This window comes from Narcine bancroftii, unplaced genomic scaffold, assembly GCF_036971445.1.
Source record: "Narcine bancroftii isolate sNarBan1 unplaced genomic scaffold, sNarBan1.hap1 Scaffold_791, whole genome shotgun sequence".
Classification (NCBI taxonomy): domain Eukaryota; kingdom Metazoa; phylum Chordata; class Chondrichthyes; order Torpediniformes; family Narcinidae; genus Narcine; species Narcine bancroftii.
Window position 1 is genome coordinate 1 of NW_027212296.1, and position 26,057 is coordinate 26,057.

General features: G+C 50.1%; 2 protein-coding genes across 5 annotated transcripts in view; one reads left to right on the plus strand and one right to left on the minus strand.

Annotated features, from left to right (window-relative positions):
- Positions 1 to 849: 849 nt before the first annotated feature.
- Positions 850 to 25,392, minus strand: LOC138751174 (uncharacterized; the record flags this gene model as incomplete). The annotated part of the gene is made up of 7 exons (XM_069913229.1): positions 25,178 to 25,392; positions 23,079 to 23,448; positions 17,228 to 17,318; positions 16,407 to 16,529; positions 13,209 to 13,955; positions 7,521 to 7,889; positions 850 to 2,692 (listed from the first exon to the last, which is right to left on the minus strand). Coding segments are annotated over exons 3-7 (3,098 nt in total), but the record flags the coding sequence as incomplete, so codon positions are not given.
- The window catches only part of LOC138751175 (serine/threonine-protein kinase TNNI3K-like), a 29,704-nt gene continuing 7,024 nt past the window's right edge, over positions 3,378 to 26,057 (plus strand). The window contains exons 1-3 of one of the 4 annotated variants that reach the window (XM_069913232.1): positions 3,378 to 3,679; positions 23,046 to 23,105; positions 23,203 to 23,372. In XM_069913232.1, coding sequence (XP_069769333.1) covers positions 23,067 to 23,105; positions 23,203 to 23,372 — 209 coding nt within the window. In that variant the 5' untranslated portion in view covers positions 3,378 to 3,679; positions 23,046 to 23,066. Of the gene's footprint in view, positions 3,680 to 9,644; positions 9,840 to 9,897; positions 9,923 to 16,306; positions 17,147 to 23,045; positions 23,106 to 23,202; positions 23,373 to 26,057 lie in introns of those variants that run through there. The other 3 variants (XM_069913230.1, XM_069913233.1, XM_069913231.1) reach the window with 3 other exon arrangements.

Consider the following 26,057-nt stretch of genomic DNA (forward strand, 5'->3'; position numbering starts at 1 on the left):
AAACCAAGGAAGGATGAGGAGTGAAGTAGAACAGAGAGATCTGGGAATACAGATACATAATTCCTTGAAAGTGGCATCACAGGTGGATAGGGTTGTAAAGAGAGCTTTTGGCATATTGGCCTTCATAAATCACAGTGTTGAGTACAGGAATTGGGATGTTATGGTAAAATTTTATAATACATTGGTGAAGCCAAATTTGGAGAATTTTGTGCAATTTTGGTCACCGAACTACAGGAAAGATACCAATAAGATAGAAAGAGTGCAGAGAAGATTTACGAGGATGTTGCCCAGACTTCAGGAACTGAGTTACAGCGAAAGGTTAAACAGGTTAGGACTTTATTCCCTGGAGCGTAGAAGAATGAGGGGAGATTTTTTAGAGGTATTTAAAATTATGAGGGGGACGGACAGAGTAAATGTAGAAGGGCTTTTTCCACTGAGGGTGGGTGAGATACAAACCAGAGGACATGGGTTAAGAGTGAAAGGGGAAAAGTTTAGTGGGAACATGAGTGGAACTTCTTCACACAGAGAGCGGTGGGAGTGTGGAATGAGTTGCCAGCTGAAGTGGTGAATGCGGGCTTAATTTTAACATTTAAGAAGAATTTGGAAGGTACATGGATGGGAGAGGAATGGAGGGCTATGATCTGGGTACAGGTCAGTGGGATTAAGCAAAAAAAATGGTTCGACATGGACTAGAATGGCCGAAGGGGCCTGTTTCTGTGCTGTAATGTTCTCTGGAATGGGTGTCAGGGAAGATCATTGGGGAATGGGATTGTTCTGTCGGCATAGACTTGATGGGCTAAAGAGACTCCTCTTCCATTGACAAGCAGTTTGGCAGTGGATGGGAATCACCTGATTTTCCGATTGTGGGTCAATCTGGATTCATGGCCCAGCCGCTCGGGAATGGTCAGCCGAATTTTTGCAGGATGTCGGTCAGCCTGGGGCTCACCAGGTCTGTGTATGAGTTGTAGGGTCATTCCCAACCCTTCTCTCCCCTGGACCCCATACCCCATCCCCACCTCACCCCTCCCCTCATCTGTCTCCACCTCACTTCTCACCTCACCCCTGCCCACCACCATATCCGTCCCCACTTCAACCCTCCCTTGGACCTCTTCCCTCTTCTGTTGCCTCTCCCTCCCCTGCACCTCTTCCCTCTTCTGTCCCCCCTCACCACCCTGCACCTCCCCCTCCCCTGGTCTCTGGTGGCTGGGCTTGGCTGTGGAGATGGCATTATGGCCCACAGGTCCCCAGCAGTGTGCCTGGCCCTGCCCAGCTGCTTCAGCCTTGGTGCAGGAAGCTGGGAAAGATATTTCAGGTCTGGAATTGCCAGCCCAGACCAGGGATCCTGACTCAGCCTGGGCTGAGGGAGGACATCCTTGCTTTCGGCCGTCTGCAGGAGCCTTGCGCCCAGCCCTTCCCTCTTCCCCTTGGGTCCTGCTCCTCCCTCTTGTGCCCCCTTTCTCCTCAGATTCCAGGCTTCCAGCCCCCAGAGAGGTGGAAGTCCTTGCCCCTGAGACAGGTGGGAGAGTGGGCAGCATTACCTCCACATTGGTGAGACCAGTAGAAGGCCTAATTGTTTCTGCGACTTGGGGTTTCAGCCTGGCATCAGGGGCAGAGAGTGGTGTCTCTGTGGCTCCATGTGTTCCTGCCACAGGCCCAAAGGGAGATCCCCAGTCCCACCCTCTGCCTTCTGCTCCGTCCCTCCCATGCTGGTCTTGTGGTAGAACTGAAGGCCGCCTTCTCGAAGTCCTGGGTCTCTGAGAGTGGTCTGTTTCTCTGGGGACATGGTAGTCCATAGGCTGCCCTCTCTTGTAAGTTGCCCTCAGTCTTTTCCCCCTTTGGTTAACCAGTTTCTTCTCAGAGGGCCTCCCGACACCTGTCACTTTGGCCTCCCTGGTTGGGTGCAGGATGACCTTTACGGACAACATGTCTGCTGGCACTCTTAGTGAGAACACCCTCCCCCTCCTGCGTTCACCCGGGGCCTCCTTCATGCTCAGGATTACTCCTCCTCCCCTGGGACTTCCAGCACTCACCGGTGTTCCTCTTGTGCTCGTCTGGACCTTGGAGGAATGGGTTAATTCCGTGCCAAGTCCCAGCAAATCAAAAGTGACAGACTTTGGTGTCCAATCCCTGCCCCTTCCCCAAACTCGCCCAGGAATGCTGATCTGCCCCGTAGATTGACTACTCCCAAATCTCCCAGCATCCTCCATGGGCTCTGCAAGAGGGTCGGAAGTGACTTGGATCCCCCAGCGATGGTCAGCGGTCACCATGTTGCTCTGTAGTTCTGCACTAACATCAGCACCAGCGGCTCCTCTCTCATCCCTCACTGCCACACTCCATGTCCTGCTCATTTTGGCTGGAATCCTGCCGCTGAACTCACGATAGTCCTGTTTACCAGAGAGGCAGTTCCTCAGCCACGGCCCCACACTTTGCCTTCTCCTGATGGGTAAACGTCGATGATTGGCCGTACAAAACGGTACCACGGCTGGAGCAAGCACCTTCCGACTGGAGGACGTGCTGGCGACAGAGACTGGGAGGTGGCAGCATGGTTGCCATCCAGGTCGTGTGACAGGCTTCTCCATTGTGGTTTGGAAGGATCCCCATTTCCAGGGCCCCTTGTACAGACTCTGCATTCCGATGGCATCTCCTGACAGATCAGAACTGTGGCCTGGATAATGGTGCCGTGCTTGGGGACCTTGTGTTGAAGGCATCAAGAGATAAGAAATCAGGTCAGGAGGGGAGCATTCCCTTGCACCACGAATCTGCCTCAGTGGTGAGTGAGATCCCTGAACCACTCTCCCAAATGGTCCTCACCCACCTTAGGAGGAACATTGGAAATGGGAGCAGGAGTTGGGCATCTAGCCCATCTGCTCCACCATTCAATAAGGTCACGGCTGATCTGACCGTGGGCTCAGTTCCACCTACCCACTGCTCTTACAACCCTTAATTCTCCCATTTTTTTGTAAATCAATTTATCTGTGTCTTAAGTATATTTAATGAGGCAGCCTCTACTGCTTCCTTGGAGAGAGAAGTCCACACATTTGCCACTCTGAGGAAAAACAGTTCCTCCTCATCTCCATCTGAAATCTACTCTTCTGAGTTTTGAGGTTATGTCCCCTAGTTCTAGTGACAACTACTAGTGGAAACAAGCTTCTGTTGCTGAGCTCTTATCCATACATTTCATGATCGTATTAGTTTTTATGTCATCTCCCTCATTCCTCTAAACTTCAATGAGTACAGTCTCAGGCTGATCAGTCTCTCCCTTTCATCTCCAGAATAAACCTGGTGAACCTTCTCTGTACCACCTCCAAACCCAGTGTATCCTTAAGGAAGGAGTCCAGACCTGCATGTCGTACTCCAGGTGCAGCCTTACCAGTAACCTGCACATTTGCAGCAAAACCTCACTGCTTTTAAATTCAATCCCTCCAGCATGAAGGCTAATGTCCCATTTGTCTTCTTGAATACCTGCAAACCAACATTTTGTGATTCATGCACAAGCCCTCCCAAGTCCCTCTGCACAGCAGCCTGCTGCAATCTGTCACGCTGTCTTTTAAAAAAACAGATGTCACAAAGATTGAAGGTGTAATGGACAGGGAAGAAGGCTTTCAAAGCTTCCAGCTGGAAAAATGGGCTGCAAAATGAGAGAAATGTGAAGTGTTGCACTTTGGAAGGATAAACCAAGGTAGGACATACCATATAACCATACAATTACAGTACAGAAACAGCCCATCTCAGCCCCTCTAGTCCGCACCTGTTTAAGAGAACTCCACTAGTTCCACCTACCTGCTCTCTGCCCACAACCCTCCAATCTCCTCGCATCCATGTACTCAACCAACCTTCTCTTAAATGGCAAAATTGACCCTGCTGCAACCACCTCTTCCGGAAGATCATTCCACTCAGCCACCAGTCTCTGAGTGAAGAAGCTTCACTTACGTTACTTCTAAACTTTTGCCCCCTAACCCTTAACTTATGACCCCTCATTCCAATTTCTCCTACGCTCAAGGGGAAGAGCCTATTAACATCTACTCTGTCTATTCCCCTCATAATTTTAAATACCTCTATCAAATCCCCCCTCAACCTTCTACGCTCCAATGAATAAAGACCCAGTCTACTCAATCTTTCTGTGTATTCTAGATACTGCAATCCAGGCAACGTTTTAGTAAATCTTCTCTGCACCCTCTCTACCTTGTTGATATCCTTCCTATAATTTGGGGACCAGAACTGCAGACAATATTCCAAACGTGGCCTCACCAATGCCTTAAACAGTCTCAACATCACCTCCCAGCTCCTATATTCTATGTTATGATTTATAAAGGCCAGCATACCAAAAGACTTCTTCATCACCCTATCTACATGAGAATCCACTTTCAAAGAACGATGAACCATTATTCCAAGATCCCTCTGTCCCTCTGCATTCCTCAATGCCCCCCTCCCCTTCACTGCATACGTCCTATTTTGATTATTCTTCACAAAATGAAGAACTTCATACTTATCTACATTAAACTCCATCTGCCACCTTTCAGCCCATTCTTCTAAGTAGTCCAAATCCTTCTGCAATCCCCGAAAACCATCTTCACTATCGGCAAATCCCCCTATTTTTGTATCGTCCACATATTTACTCATCCAATTTACCACTCCATCATCCAAATCATTAATATAAATGACAAACAACAAGGGACCCAACACTGATCCCTGAGACACACCGCTCATCACCGGTCTCCATCCTGACAGACAGTTGTCCACCATGGCCCTCTGGTGCCTATCTTCTAGCCACCATTGAACCCATCTGACTATCTCAACATTAATACCTAGCACCTGAACCTTCCTCACCAACCTTCCTTGTGGAACCTTATCGAAAGCCTTACTGAAATCCAAATAGACCATATCTACCACTCTACCCTTATCAACCTTTCTAGTCACTTTCTCAAAAAATTCAACAAGATTTGTCAAACATGACCTTCCTCTCACAAACCCATGTTGGCTGACCCAGATCAATCCCTGCCCCTCTAGATATTTATACATATTATCTCTAAGAATACTTTGGATTAGTTTACCCACCACCAACATCAAACTTACTGGCTGATAACTGCTGGGCCTACACCTGGAGCCCTTTTAAAACAGAGGAACCATGTTTGCAACATGCCAATCCTGTGGCACCACACCCACCTTTGTGATCATTGAAAAATCACTGTCAGACCCTCCACAATTTCCTCCCTGACTTTCCTGGGGAAAATCCCGTTGGGACCCGAAGACTTATCCACCTTTATATACCTCAGAAGTTCCAACACCCCCACTTTCCTAATCCTTATGTTTTCCATAATTACCCTTTTTCCTCACTTATCCTACACAATTCCATATCCTTTTCCTTAGGGAATACTGGCAAGAAGAATTCATTCAATATCTCCCCCATCTCATTAAGCTCCTCACACAGTTGTCCACTCTGATTCTCTAAGGGACCAATTCTATCCTTCACTCTCTTTTTGCTCTTCATATATTTGTAAAAATCCCTTCGGATTTACTTTCACCCTGTTCGCTGCAGCCACCTCGTACCTTCTTTTCACTTTCCTAATTTCCTTCTTAAGCTTCTTTCTACAATCCATGTATTTTCCAATCATCTAGTCCATCCCTTGCTTCCTGAATTTAATGTAGCCCTCCCTTTTATCTCAAACCAACTTCCTAATCTCTCTTGAAAACCATGGCTCTCTTGAACATTTGGCCCTGCCTTTTATCCTAACAGGAACATAAAGATTCTGCACCCTCAAAATCTCACCTTTAAATGCCTTCTTCTCCTCCACCCCCTTCCCATAAAACAAATCAGTCCAAACCACTTCCTGCAAATCCCTTCTCATTTCATCAAATCTGGCTGTTCCCCACTCAAAAACCTTCATCGTCAGACCAGACCTATCCCTTTCCATAATTATGTTGAAACTAATGGATCCATGATCACTGTATCCAAAGTGCTCCCCAACACCCACTTCAGTCTCCTGCCCTATCTCATTCCCCAACAGTAGATCCAACACTGCCCACTCTCTAGTGGGTACCTCAACATATTGCTGCAAAAAATTATCCTGCACTCATTTTACAAGCTCTAAGCCATCCAGCCCTTTCAGTTACTGCATCTCCCAATCTATATTAGGAAAATCAAAATCCCCAACTAACACAACCCTGTGCTTATTACTAATCTCAGCTATTTCATTACACATTTGTTCCTCTAGTTCTCGCTCCCCATGAGGTGGTCTACAATTGTAACCTCACCTTTTCTATTTTTTAATTTTACCCACATCGCCTCCCTTGATGATCCCTCCAATCTATCATGCCTCAGCACCACTGTAGTACTTTACCTGACAAGCAATGCCACACAACCCCTTAACCCTCCAATTCTATCACACCTAAAGCAGAAAAATCCTGGAATATTTAACTACCAGTCACATCCCTCCTTCAACCACTTCTCACTAATCACCACCACATCATACTACCAAGTGCCTATCCACACCTTCAGCTCATCCACCTCCCTTACAACACTCCTTGCATTGAAGTAAATGGATGATAATGTGGTCAATTGGATCAGCAAGTTTGTTGATGGCACAAAGATTGGAGGTGTTGTGGACAATGAGGAAGGTTTTCAAAGCATGCAGAGGGATCTGGACCAACTTGGAAAATGGACTGACAAATGGCAGATGGAGTTTAATGCAGACAAGTGTGAGGTGTAACATTTTGGAAGGACAAACCAAGAAAGGACATACATGGTAAATGGTCGAGCACTGAAGGGTGCGGTAGAACAGAGGGATCTGGGAATTCAGATACATAATTCCTTGAAAGTGGCATTGCAGGTGGATAGGATTGTAAAGAGAGCTTTTGATATCTTGGCCTTCATAAATCACAGTATTGAGTCCTGGAGTTGGAATGTTATGGTAAAGTTGTACAAGACATTGGTCTTGGGCTTCGGATCTCATCTTCCAGCTGTCTTGAGCTGGCTTTTGTTGATAACCCACATTTCCTGTGTGTGTTCATGTTATCTGAGCCGGCGACTCGGCTCTGCTTCCGTTAGAGCTCCTTGAAAGCAGGTGCAGTCTGTAGCACCAAAATCAATGCTCATGTCCTCAACCCAGAAAATGACTCTGACTGTCAACTATCAATGGCCCACATTATTTTAGAAACCTCTATCATGTCTCCTCTCAGCCTCCAGTGTGCCAGAGAAAATAACACAAGTTTATCCAATCTCTCAAAAACTCATCCCCTCTAATCCAGGCAACCTGCAATGGGGCAGCCGGAACCAGATATATGTGGTCTGGGCAGTTGATGTCAGAGTTGCACAACAGAATCAGGCTCTTCAGCCCACTGAGTCTGTGCTGATCCCATCAAGTCTCCCCCCCCCCCCCCACCCCACCCCACCCCGATTCTCCCCCTCATCCATACATTGGGGACAACTAACCCACCGGCCTGCACGTCTGTGGGATGTGGGGGAAACCCACGTGGCCACAGGGAGAATGTGCAAATTCTGCACGGACAGCAGAGTGACTCACCCCAATTGGAACCCTCCAAGCTTTGAAGCAGCTTCTGGCGGATGTCCCAGAGATTCCCAGTTCCATTTCCTCTTGTTGGCTGAGCGGTCAATTTATCCACTGGCCTCCTGGCACAGTTACTGGCCACTGTTTCGAATGTGTGTACCAGCCCACAGTGCCCACAGGCAAAGTAATTCCACTGTTCCTGAGCTTGATGTTGGCGGTGTGGGCGGTATGTCTCCCCACTGCACTCACGTTGAGGGTTCCGCTCCAGAATACGTGCCCTTTGTTGGTTGGACTTGGGTCCTTGCGCTGAGTGGATCCTCTCCCTGGGGCACAGCCCCTTCTTGTGGAGGACAATAACAACTCCAACAGTAAGTCCCACTGCACCTGAAATGTCCGGTTACAAGGAGGTTAAATGGACGATTGCAAGCAGTGACAGAAATAACTGCAAGCACTCAGCAGGTCAGGCAGCATCCGTGGAGTGAGAACAAGGTGAATGTTTCAGGCTCAGGGCCCATTGTTTGAACTGAGAAAAAGAGAAGTGGTTAGTTTTCAGTCACAGGGAAGATGGGGGAGGGATGGAGAGGACTCAGGAATATCTGTGATAGAGTGGAACCAAAGAAGATAATGAGGGCAGTTCGTGCAGCAGGTAAAATCAGGATATTCTCCTCCTGGTTGTGTTATGTATCTCATAGCAGGCCTGTAGGGCCTAGCCAGGCCAGACTAAAGTCATTGAGCTGGAAAGGTTGCAGAAAACATTCACCAGGATGATCTCAGGAATGGAGGGTTTGAGAAGCTGGGACTTTTCTCCCAGGAACTTTGGAGTCTGAGGTTTATAAAATCATGAGGAACGATGGAGAAGGTGAACTGGTACTTCAGGAAAACCTCAGAGGGATATCGACAGAAGGGAGGTACATGGGATGAGCCTGGTTGAACACTTCTGTGTTCTTACTACAAGCACAGCGTCTGCAGACTCTGTGTTTCACTCCATTTAAACAGGTGCATGGACAGGAAAACTTCAGAGGGATATGGACCGAAGGGAGGTACATGGGATGAGCCTGGTTGAACACTTCTGTGTTCTTACTACAGGCACAGCGTCTGCAGACTCTGTGTTTCACTCCATTTAAACAGGTGCATGGACAGGAAAACTTCAGAGGGATATGGACCGAAGGGAGGTACATGGGATGAGCCTGGTTGAACACTTCTGTGTTCTTACTACAGGCACAGCGTCTGCAGACTCTGTGTTTCACTCCATTTAAACAGGTGCATGGACAGGAAAACCTCAGAGGGATATGGACCGAAGGCAGGGACATGGAATGAGCCTGGTTGACATGGACAGGTTGGGTTGTGAGGTCTATGAAATCATTAGGGGGATAGATAAGGTAAATAGTGACTGATCCCCAGAGAGAGCTTCTGAAACAAGAAGGCCTAAAAAGGTGAGGGGGTGAGATTTAGAAAGGGTGTGAAGGGACAGGTGATGGACATGGAAACAGCTGTCGGACACAATGGTGGAGGCAGGGGCATTAGCTTGCTTTAAGAAGCACTGGGATAAGAAGGTGTGCTGGCCTTCACAAGCCAGGGATTGAGTTCAGGAACCATGAGGTAATGTGGCAGCTCCATAAAACTCTGGTTAGACCCAAGCATTGCATTCAGTTCTGGTCACCTCATTACAGGAAGGATGTAAATGCTTCAGAGAGGGTGCAAACGAGATTTACCAGGATGTTGCCTGGATTGAAGAATGTGTCTTATGAGACTCTTTGCAGCCACAAAGGGCAAGAAGTGACTTTATGGAGGTGTATCAGATTATGAGAGGCATAGATAGGGTGGACAGTCAGCAGCTTTGTCCCAGGGCGACAGGAGCAAATGTTGGAGGATATCTGTTTAAAGTGAGTGGAGGAAATTTTAGGGGAGACTTCAGAATTAATTTTTTTTTTGCACAGAGAGTGATGGGTGCCTGGAATGCATTGCTGGTGGTGGTGTGGAGGCTGGTACAATAAGGATACTTAAAAGACTTAGACAGGCACATGGATGGAAGAAAACTAGGGGGTTCTGGGTGTGAGGTAAGGGGTTGGATTGCTGTGTAGTGGATTTTCATAGACCAACTGAAGGGCCTGAACAATGCTGAAACGTTCTGTGTTCCAGAGCTCCATGGATGGGAGGGGTTTGGAGGGATCTGCACCAACTGAAGGCAAATGGGACTAAAGCAAGGAGGGCCTGTTTTTTGGAGTGGATAAGCTGACCTGTGGATCATGTCCATGCTGCAGATTGATGACTCTGGGACACCGTTGAGCCAGAAGGCTGGAAAATTCATCTCCTATCAGTCCCGGCAAAGATAAGGCACTGTTCACCAAGTTTGTGTTGGGCCTCACCGAAACAGTTCAGGACACCCCAGCATAGAAACATAGAAGATAGGAGCAGGAGTAGGTCATTCGGCCCTTCGAGCCTGCTCCGCCATTCAATGAGATCATGGCTGATCTTAAAGTTCAGTACCCCGTCCCCACCTTCTCTCTATAACCCCTAATTCCCTTATACTGAAGAAATAGATCTAATTCCTCTTAAATATATTCAATGAACCTGCATCTACTGCTCTCTGTGGCAATGAATTCCACAGATTCATCACCCTCTGGGTAAAGAAATTCCTCCTCATCTCGGTTCTAAATGGTTTGCCTATTATCCTCGAACCATGGCCCCGGGTTCTGAACTCCCCCACCATTGGAAACATCCCTTCTACATCCATTCTGTCCAGTCCTGCCAGAATTTTATATGTCTCTATGAGATCCCCTCTCAATCTTCTAAACTCCAGCGAGTACAATCCCAAATTGCGCAATCTTTCCTCATAAGTCATTCCTGCCATTCCAAGTATCAGCCTGGTGAATCGCCACTGCACTCCCTCCATTGCAAGAACATCCTTCCTTAGATAAGGCGACCAAAACTGCACACAATACTCCAGGTGGGGTCTCACCAAGGCCCTGTACAGTTGCAGTAAGGTATCCTTGTTCCTAGACTCAAACCCTCTTGATATGAAGGCCAACATAACATTTCCCTTTTTAACTGCCTGCTGTACCTGCATGCTCGCCTTCAGTGACTGGTGCACAAGAACCCATAGGTCTCTCTGCACTTCCCCATCTCCCAATCTATTGCCATTCAAATAGTAATCTGCCCTCCGGTTTGTATTACCAAAGTGGATAACCTCACATTTATCCACATTGTAGTTCATTTGCCATGTATCTGCCCAGTCCCCCAATTGATCCAAATCATACTGGAGCTTCCTGACCCCCTCTTCCGTGCACACAACCCCTCCAAGCTTAGTGTCGTCTGCAAATTTGGAGATATTACATCCAATCCCCTCATCTAGATCATTAATGTAAATTGTGAGAAGTTGGGGTCCCAGTACAGATCCCTGTGGCACCCCACTGGTCACCGCCTGCCACTCAGAAAACGAGCCATTTATCCCAACTCTCTGTCTTCTATCTGCCAGCCAGTTCTCAATCCACATCAATACCTTGCCCCCAATCCCATGAGCCTTGATTTTGCATGCCAGTCATTTATGTGGGACCTTATCGAAGGCCTTTTGGAAGTCCAGGTACACCACATCCACTGGCTCTCCCCCATCTATTTTACCTGTCACCATCTCAAAGAATTCCAATAGATTTGTCAAGCACGATTTACCTTTTGTAAATCCATGTTGACTCCGTCCGATCCCTTCTCTGCTAGTCATATGCTCCGCTATTACATCCTTAATAATGGATTCCATCATTTTGCCCACTACTGATGTAAGGCTCACCGGCCGATAATTCCCCGCTTTTTCTCTACCCCCCTTTTTAAATAGTGGGGTAACATTAGCTACTCTCCAATCCATGGGTACTGATCCTGAGTCTATCGAGTTCTGGAAAATAATTCTTAAAGCACTGCTATCTGAATGGCCACTTCCTTGAGTACCCTAGGATGTAGATTATCAGGCCCTTGGGATTTATCAGCCTTCAATCCCATCAATTTCCCCAAGACCATGTCCTTAGAGATACTGATTTCTTTCAGTTCCTCCCTTGCATTAGTCTCCCAACATCCTTGGGAGGTTATTTGTATCCTCTCTTGTGAAAACAGAACTACAGTAAGAATTTAATTGGTCTGCCATTTCCTTATTTCCCATTATATATTCCCCTGATTCTGACTGCAAAGGACCTACTCTGGATTTCACCAATCTTTTCCTCTTGACATATCTATAAAAACTTTTGCAGTCGGTTTTTATATTTGCCGCCAGCTTACTTTCGTAATTTATTTTTGCTCTCTTGATTAATCCCTTTGTCCTCCTTTGGTGCATCTTGAACTGCTCCCAGTCTTCGGTTGCGGTACCTTTTTTGGCCAATTGATATGATCTCTTTGGACCTAATACTGTCTCTAATTTCCCTTGTTATCCACGGTTGAGTCACCTTTTTTGGTTTATTTTTATGCCAAACCGGTATAAACGATTCTTGCAATTTCTCCATTAGATCTGTGAATGCTTTCCATTGTCTATCCACAGTCAACTCCCCCATAAACACCACCCAATCAATCTTACTCAACTCCCGTCTCATACCATCATAATTCCCTTTATTTAAATTCAGGACCTTAGTCTTGGTTTTAATTTCATCACTCTCCATGTCGAGTGAGAATTCGATCATGTGATCGCTCCTACCCAAAGGGCCTCGCACAACAAGATTGTTGATTAGCCCCTTATCATTGCATAATACCCAATCTAAAATGGCCTGCTCCCGAGTTGGTTCCTCGACATATTGGCATGAGGTCTGAGAGGGAGTGAGAGAGGGAATAAAGTGGCAGCCACCCTTAAGGGCCAGTTTCAGGACTGCACTGATCATCAAAGACATTATATACTTTAAATATATAGAGACATTTTGTTAAAGTCCAATAATCTGGTAATGCTGGAGCCAGGATCATGGACTGGCCAGTGTTCCAAATGATTGGATGTGTTCTGTTAATACCCAACACATGTTTGATTAATGTGTTTTAGACTTCAAATAGTGAAATAATTCTTACAGAAAATCAAGTATGTTCACAGGGATTATGGGGAGTGGGGTCCCGGGGAATGGACACAGTGTGGGGTCCCAGGGAGTGAATGGAGAGTGGTCTGGGTAGTGGACAGGGAATGTAGGGAGTGGGGTCCCAGAGAGTGTAGGGAGTGGGGTTCTGGGGAGTGGGGTTCTGGGGAGTGGGGCCCCGGGTTGTGAGGTCTCCAAGGCAGTGGGGTCCCAGGGAGTGGGGATCCAGGTTGTGAGGTTCCCAAGGGGAGTGGGGTCGCAGGAGGAGTAGGGAGTGGGGTCCTGGGAAGTGTAGGGAGTGGAGTCCAGGAGAGTGTAGGGAGTGGGGACAAGGGAAGTGTAGGGTGTGGGGTCCAGGGAGTGGGGCCCTGTGGGTTATGGGGAGTGGGGTCCCATGTTTTGTGGTCCTTGTGGGGGAGTGGTGTCCCAGGAAGTGCACGGAGTGGGATCCCGGGGAGTGTAGGGAGTGGGGTCCTGGGGAGTTTAGGGAGTGGGGTCCTGGGGAGTAGGGTCCCAGAGTGACGGATGATGAATGGGGTCCCAGGCAGTGGGCGGGGTGTGTAGGGAGTGGGTTCCGGGGAAGGGGATGGGAAGTATGGTCCAGGTGAGCTGGGGGGGTGGAGTCCCGGACAGCAGCTGCAGAGCCTGTTGGAGGTTTACTGCCAGTATTTACCCACAGAGAAGAGCAGCAAGGTCAACACCCAGCCTTGTGCGTGTCGCTGCTCCTGTCCGCTGCTCGGGGCAGTGGTGACATTTCTGTCCATCTCCTGCACCATCCTCATCCCTGCTGTGTCGGCAGTCCCACAGGCCAGCCCACTGCCAGCGCACGGGCTTCGAGCTGGCCGCTTGCTGAGCTCCTGGAGGAATGTGGCCAAATGTCTGAGCTGGCAGGCGCAGGGCCACTGGTCGAGCTTCAAGACCGAGAGTCTGGACAAAGTGGAGAAGGTGCTGGGCAAGGCCGCCAGCCGGTTCCCGGTTAGGGCCAGGCGCCGCAAGCCCCTCCAGCTGAGGGAGGCCAGCTGCTGAGTGAAGTGGATGCAGAGGCCCCGTATCTGAGGGTTGAGGAGGCTGGAAGGGGCAACGTCACTTCCCTGCAGGGTGACCCTCCAGTGGCCCCTCTGATGCAGAGACCAGAGCTTGTCCGGGCCCCAGAACCAGCAGCTGGAGCCATGGGGCTTAAGTCTCTCCAGCCGTTGGAGCCAAGTGTGTGTGCAGGCTCTCATGGTCTGGCCTGTCACCCCATTATGGCCTAGCAGGAGGGTCCCATGCCCTGACGTGTCCTGGAACGTGTTCCTGGCCACCGTGGTGTCATGGGTGAGCAGCTTCAGCAGTCTCAAGGCAGGGACAACTAGTGGCCGCGTTACCACCACGAAGACAGAGCTGTGGGTAAGGACCAGGCTCCTCGTGGACCGGGATTCTCCTGGAACGGACAGAGGGAGGTGCGACTCACTGCCTCCCCTTCCATTCCTTCTACCCCATTCCATCCCATCCCTACCACCCTGCATCATTCCTTCCAGTTCCTTCCCATCCCCTCCCCTCCCATTCTTTCAGCTCCACCCCCTCCCTACCCACCCAATTCCCACCCCTCCCATTCCATCCCCTCCCCTCCCATTCCATTCCTTCAGCTCCATCCCCTCCCTACCCATTCAACTCACACCCCACCAACCACTCCCATTCCATCCCCTCCCCTCCCCTCCCATCTCATCCCCTCTCCTGCATCCCTTTCCCTTGTCCCCATCCCCACCCAACCCATTCTATCCCCTCCCCGTTCCCATCCCCACCCAACCTGTTCTGTCCCCTTCCTGTCCCCATCCCCATCTACCCCTGTCCCATTCCCTTGCCTCCTGTCCCATCCCCTACCTCACCCTAACCCTACCCATTCCCTCCCTGCCATTCCCACCACATTCACTCCCATGACATCCCCTCATTCCATCCCCACCCTCAACACAACTGATCCCATTCCTGGGCATAGGGGAGTGAGCTGGGTGTATGTGAGAGTGAATTGGGTGTGGGCAGGTGTGAGCTGGGTGTGTGTAGGAATGAACTGGGTCTGTGGGAGTGAGCTGGGTGAGTGGGAGTGAACTGGGTGTGTGAGAGTGAGCTGGGTGAGTGTGGGAGTGAGCTGGGAGAGTGCGGGAGTGACGTAGGTCTGTGCAGGAATGAGCTGGGTCTGTGCGGGAGTGAGCTGGGTGTGTGGGAGTGAGCTGGGTGTGTGGGAGTGAGCTGGGTGTGGATAGGTGTGAGCTGGGTGTGTGCAGGTGTGAGCTGGGTGTGTGCAGGTGTGAGCTGGGTGTGTGCAAGAATGAGCTGGGTCTGTGCGGGAGTGAGCTGGTGTGTGGGAGTGAACTGGGTGTGGATAGGTGTGAGCTGGGTGTGTGCAGGTGTGAGCTGGGTGTGTGCAGGAGTGAGCTGGGTGTGTGAGTGAGTTGGGTGTGTGTGGTCGTGAGCTGGGTGTGTGCGGGAGTGAGCTGGGTGTGTGCGGGAGTGAGCTGGGTGTGTGCGGGAGTGAGCTGGGTGTGTGCAGGAGTGAGCTGGATGTGTGCGGGAGTGAGCTGGGTGTGTGCGGGAGTGAGCTGGGTGTGTGCGGGAGTGAGCTGGGTGTGTGCAGGAGTGAGCTGGGTGTGTGCGGGAGTGAGCTGGGTGTGTGCGGGAGTGAGCGGGTGTGTGCGGGCGTGAGCTGGGTGTGTGCGGGCGTGAGCTGGGTGTGTGCGGGCGTGAGCTGGGTGTGTGCGGGCGTGAGCTGGGTGTGTGCGGGCGTGAGCTGGGTGTGTGCGGGCGTGAGCTGGGTGTGTGCGGGCGTGAGCTGGGTGTGTGCGGGCGTGAGCTGGGTGTGTGCGGGCGTGTGCTGGGTGTGTGCGGGCGTGAGCTGGGTGTGTGCGGGCGTGAGCTGGGTGTGTGCGGGCGTGAGCTGGGTGTGTGCGGGCGTGAGCTGGGTGTGTGCGGGCGTGAGCTGGGTGTGTGCGGGCGTGAGCTGGGTGTGTGCGGGCGTGAGCTGGGTGTGTGCGGGCGTGAGCTGGGTGTGTGCGGGCGTGAGCTGGGTGTGTGCGGGCGTGAGCTGGGTGTGTGCGGGCGTGAGCTGGGTGTGTGCGGGCGTGAGCTGGGTGTGTGCGGGCGTGAGCTGGGTGTGTGCGGGCGTGAGCGGGTGTGTGCGGGCGTGAGCGGGCGTGTGCGGGCGTGAGCTGGGTGTGTGCGGGCGTGAGCTGGGTGTGTGCGGGCGTGAGCTGGGTGTGTGCGGGCGTGAGCTGGGTGTGTGCGGGCGTGAGCTGGGTGTGTGCGGGCGTGAGCTGGGTGTGTGCGGGCGTGAGCTGGGTGTGTGCGGGCGTGAGCTGGGTGTGTGCGGGCGTGAGCTGGGTGTGTGCGGGCGTGAGCTGGGTGTGTGCGGGCGTGAGCTGGGTGTGTGCGGGCGTGAGCTGGGTGTGTGCGGGCGTGAGCTGGGTGTGTGCGGGCGTGAGCTGGGTGTGTGCGGGCGTGAGCTGGGTGTGTGCGGGCGTGAGCTGGGTGTGTGCGGGCGTGAGCTGGGTTTTTTCGGGCGTGAGCTGGGTGTGTGCGGGCGTGAGCTGGGTGTGTGCGGGCGTGAGCTGGGTGTGTGCGGGCGTGAGCTGGGTGTGTGCGGGCGTGAGCTGGGTGTGTGCGGGCGTGAGCTGGGTGTGTGCGGGCGTGAGCTGGGTGTGTGCGGGCGTGAGCTGGGTGTGTGCGGGCGTGTGCTTGTATGTGTGGGTGTAGCACAGTTCCTTGGCTGCAGTACATTGACCCTGGGGGACAGCCATCTGCAGCCCCATTACACGGTCTGCTGGATGCAGGCCGACCTGGTTTGCAGCTGGTGTGATGGACTGAGCGACAGGAGGCTCAGGGTCTGTTGGAATGCAGGTACCTGGGATGTAGGGTAACTCCTGACAGATGGCCACTCCTGTGCACAGATTGCAGGTACCACGGCAGGTGGGATGGGTCCAGAGGGGTACACACATGGAGATCACCCAGAGGGTCACCAATGTTCCTGCAACAATATGGCACAGTTAATGTTCCTCTCTCCCCACAGGCCCTGCTGATACAGAGAACTAATCCCATGCTAAGGACAGAGTCACACATCAAAGGAGCAAGTCCTTTGGCCAACTTTGTCCATGCTGTACATCAACCACCCATCCACACTAACCTTGGCACCGAGTTTGTCCATTCTCAGTATCAGTGACTTAAGAGCTCATTCAGATCCCTCTCTTCCTCCTTCCCTCACCTCCTCTACCTCAGATTCCAACCTCCTTTTGGGAAAAATTCCCTTTTGGATCCCATCTAAACTTTCAGCCCCTCACCTTAAGCCTGCATTCTCTGGTTACAGTCACCTCTGATATGGGGAAAAGATTTCACAATCTTTCTGCCCTATGTACAAAGTTTGTGCATGTCTATCAGCCCTCACCTCAGCCTCATCTGCTCGAGAGAGAAGGGTCACTCCAGTGCCTTACTTGACTGAAACACTTCATCCCAGGTAAATCTCCTCTGCACCCTCTACAGCTCCACCACATCCTTCAGATTCCAGTCGGCGGAACTGCGTCTGGCGGAATCATACTCAACGTGACCACATCGTGCAGAGGATCATACCCCCAGATTACAGAATATGTGGCAAGTTGTGCAACCCTGAATAGAATCTTAAAATCAAAGTTTAACAGCTCACTGATTCTTTCTCAGGTGTAGATACAGTACCTTTTACCTTATGCATTTTAAAACAGATTTCCCAAGAATTCCTGACACCATGAGCAAATTGGACGCAGTATTGATCATTCTTCAGACTTCCCTACAGAACAAAAGAAGAATTGTGCATTAAACACGACATTTCAATTGAACTAACAAAATAATTGATTACCAAATTCATTCTGGACTTTCAGTCATAGGGTGCTTCATTATGAAGTCCTCTTTATATCAGAATACCATTACACCTCTGATTATATCAAAACACAAGAAACCAACAAAATATATATTTCTGCACGAGCTCACAAGCAAATACAAGTGAGGGTCAGATAGAGGCCCAGGACAAGTACGAGTGTAACAACCCCAACTCCCTTTGAATAACTCGCAGACACAGCAAAATGAGACAAGTTTGTGCCCGGTGCTCCCAGTGTGATAGGGAGATGGGAACTGTGCACGGTGATCCCAGTGTGATAGGGAGATGGGAACTGTACACAGTGATCCCAGTGTGATAGGGAGATGGGAACTGTACACGGTGATCCTGGAGTGATAAGGAGATGGGAACTGTACACGGTACTCCCAGTGTGATAGGGAGATGGGAACTGTGCACGGTGTGATAGGGAGATGGGAACTGTACACAGTGATCCCGGTGTGATAGGGAGATGGGAATTGTACACAGTGATCCCGGTGTGATAGGGAGATGGGAACTGTGCACGGTGTGATAGGGAGATGGGAACTGTACACAGTGATCCCGGTGTGATAGTGAGATGGGAATTGTACACAGTGATCCCGGTGTGATAGGGAGATGGGAACTGTACATGGTGATCCCGGTGTGATAAGGAGATGGGAACTGTACACGGTGATCCTGGAGTGATAAGGAGATGGGAACTGTACACGGTACTCCCAGTGTGATAGGGAGATGGGAACTGTGCACGGTGTGATAGGGAGATGGGAACTGTACACAGTGATCCCGGTGTGATAGGGAGATGGGAATTGTACACAGTGATCCCGGTGTGATAAGGAGATGGGAACTGTACACAGTGATCCCAGTGTGATAGGGAGATGGGAACTGTACACGGTACTCCCAGTGTGATAGGGAGATGGGAACTGTGCACGGTGTGATAGGGAGATGGGAACTGTACACAGTGATCCCGGTGTGATAGGGAGATGGGAACTGTACACAGTGATCCCGGTGTGATAGGGAGATGGGAATTGTACACAGTGATCCCGGTGTGATAGGGAGATGGGAACTGTACATGGTGATCCCGGTGTGATAAGGAGATGGGAACTGTACACGGTGATCCTGGAGTGATAAGGAGATGGGAACTGTACACGGTACTCCCAGTGTGATAGGGAGATGGGAACTGTGCACGGTGTGATAGGGAGATGGGAACTGTACACAGTGATCCCGGTGTGATAGGGAGATGGGAATTGTACACAGTGATCCCGGTGTGATAGGGAGATGGGAACTGTACATGGTGATCCCGGTGTGATAAGGAGATGGGAACTGTACACGGTGATCCTGGAGTGATAAGGAGATGGGAACTGTACACGGTAATCCCAGTGTGATAGGGAGATGGGAACTGTGCACGGTGTGATAGGGAGATGGGAACTGTACACAGTGATCCCGGTGTGATAGGGAAATGGGAATTGTACACAGTGATCCCGGTGTGATAGGGAGATGGGAACTGTACACGGTGATCCCAGTGTGATAGGGAGATGGGAACTGTACATGGTGATCCCGGTGTGATAAGGAGATGGGAACTGTACACGGTGATCCTGGAGTGATAAGGAGATGGGAACTGTACACGGTACTCCCAGTGTGATAGGGATATGGGAACTGTGCACGGTGTGATAGGGAGATGGGATCTGTACACAGTGATCCAGGTGTGATAGGGAGTTGGGAACTGTACACAGTGATCCCGGTGTGATAGGGAGATGGGAACTGTACACAGTGATCCCGGTGTGATAGGGAGATGGGAACTGTACACAGTGATCCCGGTGTGATACGGAGATGGGAACTGTACACGGTGATCCCATTGTGATAGGGAGATGGGAACTGTACACAGTGATCCCAGTGTGATAGGGAGATGGGAACTGTACACAGTGATCCCGGTGTGATAGGGAGATGGGAACTGTGCACAGTGATCCCGGTGTGATAGGGAGATGGGAACTGTACACAGTGATACCGGTGTGATAGGGAGATGGGAACTGTACACGGTGATTCCAATGTTATATGGAGATGGGAACTGTACACAGTGATCCCGGTGTGATAGAGAGATGGGAACTGTACCCGGTGTGATAGGGAGATGGGAACTGTACACAGTGATCCCAGTGTGATAGGGTGTTGGGAACTGTACACAGTGATCCCGGTGTGATAGGGAGAGGGGAACTGTACACAGTGATCCCGGTGTGATAGGGAGATGGGAACTGTACACAGTGATCCCGGTGTGATACGGAGATGGGAACTGTACACGGTGATCCCATTGTGATAGGGAGATGGGAACTGTACACAGTGATCCCAGTGTGATAGGGAGATGGGAACTGTACACAGTGATCCCGGTGTGATAGGGAGATGGGAACTGTACACAGTGATACCGGTGTGATAGGGAGATGGGAACTGTACACAGTGATACCGGTGTGATAGGGAGATGGGAACTGTACACGGTGATCCCGGTGTGATAGGGAGATGGGAACTGTACCCGGTGTGATAGGGAGATGGGAACTGTACAGAGTGATCCCGGTGTGATAGGGAGTTGGGAACTGTACACAGTGATCCCGGTGTGATAGGGAGATGGGAACTGTACACAGTGATCCCGGTGTGATAGGGAGATGGGAACTGTACACAGTGATCCCGGTGTGATACGGAGATGGGAACTGTGCACGGTGATTCCATTGTTATATGGAGATGGGAACTGTACACAGTGATCCCGGTGTGATATGGAGATGGGAACTGTACACAGTGATCCCGGTGTGATATGGAGATGGGAACTGTACACAGTGATCCCGGTGTGATATGGAGATGGGAACTGTACACAGTGATCCCGGTGTGATATGGAGATGGGAACTAGGAATGTGACTAGGAATGTGGATGAGGGTAGCGCAGTGGATGTTGTCTCTATGGACTTCAGTAAGGCCTTCGATAAGGTACCACATGGAAGGTTAGTTAGGAAGGTGCAGTCTTTAGGTATAAATTTTAAGATAGTCAAATGGATTGAACATTGGCTGAAAGGGAGAGGCCAGAGAGTGGTAGTGGATAATTGTCTGTCAGGTTGGAGGCCGGTGACCAGTGGTGTGCCTCAAGGATCTGTATTGGGCCCATTGTTGTTCGTTTTATACATTAATGATCTAGATGATGGGGTGGTGAATTGGATTAGAAAATATGCAGACGATACTAAGATAGCTGGAATAGTGGATAATGAAGAAGGTTTTCAAGGATTGCAGAGGGATTTGGGCTGCTTAGAAAAGTGGGCTGAAAAATGGCAGATGGAATTTAATGCTGATAAGTGTGAGGTGCTTCATTTTGGTAAGAAGAATCAGAATAGGACATACGTGGTAAATGGGAGAGCATTGATGAATACAGAAGAGCAGAAAGATTTAGGAGTAACGGTACATCGTTCCCTGAAGGTAGAAACTCACGTGAATAGGGTGGTGAAGAAGGCTTTTAGTATGCTGGCCTTTATCAATCATTGCATGGAATATAGGAGTTGGGAGGTAATGTTGTGATTGTATAAGACGTTGGTGCGGCCTAATTTGGAGTTCTGTGTGCAGTTCTGGTCGCCTAATTATAGGAAGGATATAAACAGAGTGGAGAGAGTGCAGAGAAGGTTTACCAGAATGTTACCTGGGTTTAAGCATCTAGAGTATAGGGAGAGATTGGACAGATTAGGTCTCTATTCTTTGGAGCGTAGAAGGTTGAGAGGGGATTTGATAGAGGTATTTAAGGTTATGAAAGGGATAGACAGAGTGGATGTGGATAGACTATTTCCGTTAAGAGTAGGAGAGATTGAAACAAGAGGACATGAGTTAAGAGTTAAGGGGCAGAGGTTTAGATGTAACATGAGGGGGAACTTCTTTACTCAGAGAGTGGTAGCCGTGTGGAATGAGCTTCCGGGAGAAATAGTGGCGGCGGAGTCAATTGTATTATTTAAGAAAAGGTTGTACAGGTATATGGATGAGAAGAAGATGGAGGGTTATGGGCATTGTGCAGGGATGTGGGACTAGAAAGGGGTGTTTGGTTCGGTGTGGACTAGAAGGGCCTAATGGCCTGTTTTCGTGCTGTAATTGTTATGTTATGTTATGAGATGGGAACTGTGCACAGTGATCCCAGTGTGATATAGAGATGAGAACTGTACACGGTGATCCCGGTGTGATAAGGAGATGGGAACTGTACACAGTGATCCCGGTGTGATAAGGAGATGGGAACTGTACACAGTGATCCCAGTCTGATAGGGAGATGGGAACTGTGCACGGTGATCCCAGTGTGGTAGAGAGATGGGAACTGTACATGATGACCCCAGTGTGATAGGAGACGGGAACGGTACATGGTGATCCCGGTGTGATAGGGAGATGGGAACTGTGCATGGTGATCCCAGTGTTATATGGAGATGGGAACTGTACACGGTGATCCCAGTGCGATATGGAGATGGGAATTGTACACGGTGATCCCGGTGTGATACTGAACATTACACTACATGCTCTTCAGCCCATGATGTGGTGCCAACCCATTTAAACCTGCTCCACAGTTATCTAATCCTCCCTTCCTCACACCTTTAACCCTCTGGTATTTTTGCATCCATGTATTTCAAAGTATTTTGAATATCCCTATCATACCTACCCTCCCGCTCACCCTCACCCTCGGCAATATCTTCCAGACATATACTCCATTAGGCGCATCTCTCCTCCCCCTGTCTTTCCGTAGGAACTGGTCCCTCCCTGACTCCCATCGTGCACTCATCCCTCCCCAGCAATCGCACTCCAGCACCTTCCCCTGAGCCCACAGGAGGTTCCACACTTGCACCCACACCTCCTCCCTCACCACTGTGTGGGGCCCCAAAAAGGCCTTTCAAGTGAATCTACACCTCACTTTTGTATCCACATAATTGATTTACTGCATCAGGTGCTCCCTGATCAATTTGCTCTGTCCGTACCAGTGACAGAGTTATCCCAGTGGCCAACCACTTCAGTTCTGTGTCACACTCCCATACTCACATGTCTGTCCATGGCCTCATGTATGATCCCACCAAGAGCACCCATAAACTGGAGGAACACCACCTGATTTTCCATCTGGGCTCTTTCCAGCTGGATGGCATCAACATCAACTTTTCTGCTTTCTGCTAACCTGCTCTCCTTTCCCCCTCCCTTCCCTTTCCCCATCTTCTTTCCTCCAAGTCTCCACCCCCTTCCCTCTCTATACTCAGAGCCATCCACCCTCCCCCTGTTTGCTGCTGTGCCCTCCCTCCCTTATCCATCCATTACCTCCTGCCATTGGGATAGTGGTCCTCCCCCCACCATTTTGGTCGGGCACCTATCAACACTTTTCCATGTCTTGATGAAGGGCTCCAGCCCGAAACATTGGTTCTGTATCTTTATCTTTGCTACATAAAGCCTACTGTTGGACCTGCTGAGGTTCTCCAGGATAGTGTTTTCACATGCCTCCATCTAAATGAAAAATCCTCCTCTGGCATCCCCTGAACCTTCCTCTACTCACCTTAACCAGATGAGCTCTGGTATTTATTATTGTTACCCCAGGATAATATAGACGATGCTCTGCTTGTCTACCCAATGATGTGATGGGATAATGTCTTGTTTATTGACCATTCCTTCTCACCTCCAGGAACGACCAGACTTTTCAGAAATGGTTACCAACCTGGAAGAGTGTCTATGCAATGTTGAGGTAAATGCGGGAGCATCTGCAGTGCTGCTTTGATCTTTGATGGTGACCTTGTCTCTTGCTCTTCTGGCTAAAGCCTTATCCTTCTTCCCCAACCCAGCTGATGTCCCCGGCCTCCAGTAACAGCAGCGGCTCCCTATCCCCTTCCTCCTCTTCCGACTGCCTGCTGGCACGTGGTGGGCCAGGCCGAAGTCACGTGGCTGCTCTGCGTACCCGCTTCGAGCTGGAATATGCCCTCAATGCACGGGCCTATGCAGCCTGGTCTCAGAGGTAGGTGCCGGTTGCTGGGGGTCTCAGGACAAAGCTGACATGTGGCACAGAAACCTTCCCAGGAACACGGTGGAATCTGTGGAAAGATGCACGAAGGGAATTTTGGGTTTAGTTCAGTACAAGGGAACAACCCTCATCTCTGACCCGAGTGAAGAGCTGAGGGTTCGGGCCCATGTGGGACTGGAGGTTGGGCCTCCTGGGAATAGGAAAAGGAAGTGATCTCATGGCCCATGGTGAATGAAGCAATGACAACATGGATCCAGACCCTTCAGCCCATTCTGTCCGTGCTGATCATCACCCACCCATTACTCTGATCCCATTCTATTCTCCACATGCCCATCAACCCCACCCCCCCCCAATATTCTTCCCATTACCCACACACTGGGAGCAATTAATACCATAGATATAGAAGCAGACCATTCAGCCAATTGAGTCCATTCCACTGTTCCATCATCAGCTGATCAATTATCCCACTCAAGCCCACTCCCCCACCTTCTCCCCATAACCTTTGATACCCTTTGCTATTCAGATCCGTATCAATCTCCGTCTTAACTACACCCAATGACCCGATCTCCACAGCCGCCGTTGCAGCAAATTCCAGAGGTTCCCCACTCTCTTCCGCATCTTTGTTTTAAATGGGCCCTTTCAATCCTGAAGATGTTCCCTCTTGTCCTAGACTCTCCGACCATGGGAAACAACTTTGCCACATCTACTCTGTCCAGGCCTTTCAACATTCAAAATGCTTCTATGAGGTCCCCCCTCATTCTTGTGAACTCCAAGGAATCCAGTCGAAGAGCTGTCAAATGTTCCTTATTTTCTGATCTCTTTGTTCCAGGAAACATTCTTTGCTGCATCGTTTCCTATGCCAGAATTAACTCACTGACCCCACACCTTTGGGAGGTGGATACTGGGAGAACCCCACACAATCCCTGCTCAGCCTGACCTAGTTCAAGGACATGGGAATGATGTTATGCAATAGCAGGTAGTTGCGTTGCCTGCCAGCTCCACGGACCCGGGTTTGATCCCGACCTCCAGCACTGACTGTCTGGATTTTGCACATTCTCCCTGTGACCCCGTGCGCTTCCCTCAGGTGCTCTGGTTTCCTCTCACATCAACACTCAACAGAGAATCTAAAACTAGAGGATTTAAGATGGGAAAGGTTTAAAAGGGCCCTGAGGGGGTACCTTCTTGGCATTGATGGAGATGGGCCATGGAACGAGCTGCAGAGACGGTGTGGGGGGATAATTATACCGTTCAGCAAACATTTCAATCTGTGGACGAGACCGGTTTAGAGGGAAATGGGCCAAACACATGCAAATAGGACCAGCTCAAATGGGCAACATATTTAAAATTCGGTTAGATAAATTTTTACATGATAGGGGAATTAGGGGATGGGGAGAAGGCAGGTAGGTGGAGTTAGGTCATAAATTAGATCAGCCATAATCGTATTGAATGGCGGAGCAGGCTCGATGGGCCATTTTTGGCCTACTCCTGTTCCTACTTCCTATGTTCATATGAGAACTCCAGGGCCAGTAACCCTTCAGCAGAAATACTGACAATTCCTCTCTCCACACAGATGCTGCCTGCTTCACTGAGCGTTTCCACCAATCTGTCTTTCTTTAAGATTTCTAGCATCTGCCGTTTATTTGGTTTGGGTTGGGGAGGGGGGGAAATATTTTTGTTTCTGGGTCCCCAAAATGCACCCCTACAAGGGTAGCAGTGTAAACGGTCGGGTCCTGCAAACCTGCCCAGGTGTGGGGGCTTTTCCAGAATAACAAAGGAGCAGTTCCCCATGTGGAGCTTACCAACTGAGAATATTGGACGGGTGACCCCAGCGAGCTCACCGTTCCAGTGCTGAGCGACTTGCGGAAGTGAGGGAGAAGGCTGATGTGGAGAACAGGAGAGACTTCACAGCTCACTGAAGGAGCTCAGGTTTCCAGCCTAGGGCTCCATTGCAGAAACACACTCCACCTGGAAGTCTGACACCTGAGACGGCTGCTGGAACACCAAGTGCATTCCTGCTGCCACGAATCAGATTACTGGGCAGGTGGGAGCTTCCGCCCAGTGAAAGGAAGGCCTGCCTTGAAAAGGCTGGATAGGGTGGACATGTAGAAGATGTGAGGGGATTGGAGGGTTCTGGACAGAGAGCAGGTAGGTGGGACTAGAGGAGATCACTTAAATCAGTGCGGACTAGAGGGGCCGAGCAGGCCTGTTTCCGTACTGCAATTGTTAGATGGTTTCCAGTAGTGGGAAAGTCCAGGATCAGAGGACACAGCCTCAGAATGAAAGGATGTCCATTTTAAAAAGGGATGAGGCTTCTTCAGCCAGATGGTGGTGAATCTGTAGAATTCACTCCAATGCACGGCTCTTGGGTAGGCTCTTGATTAGTGAGGTCATGGGAGAAGGCAGGAGAATGGGAGAGAGGAAAATACATCAGGTATGATTCGAATAGTGGAGGAGATTCGATGGCCAAATTCTGCTGCCTAGTCTTATGCTTTAATTGCGCCTTCACTCCCCCCAGGTATCTCAAAGTTCTTTATAACCCAAGACGTATACGGGACGTGTGATTAATGCTCCAGTCCTTGGCATGGGACATATATTCACCAACCTCTAGATCCCCCTGAATCACACCGTCTCCATAGTGCCTGCCGCACACATCCCCACATGGGATCCACATCCCTGATT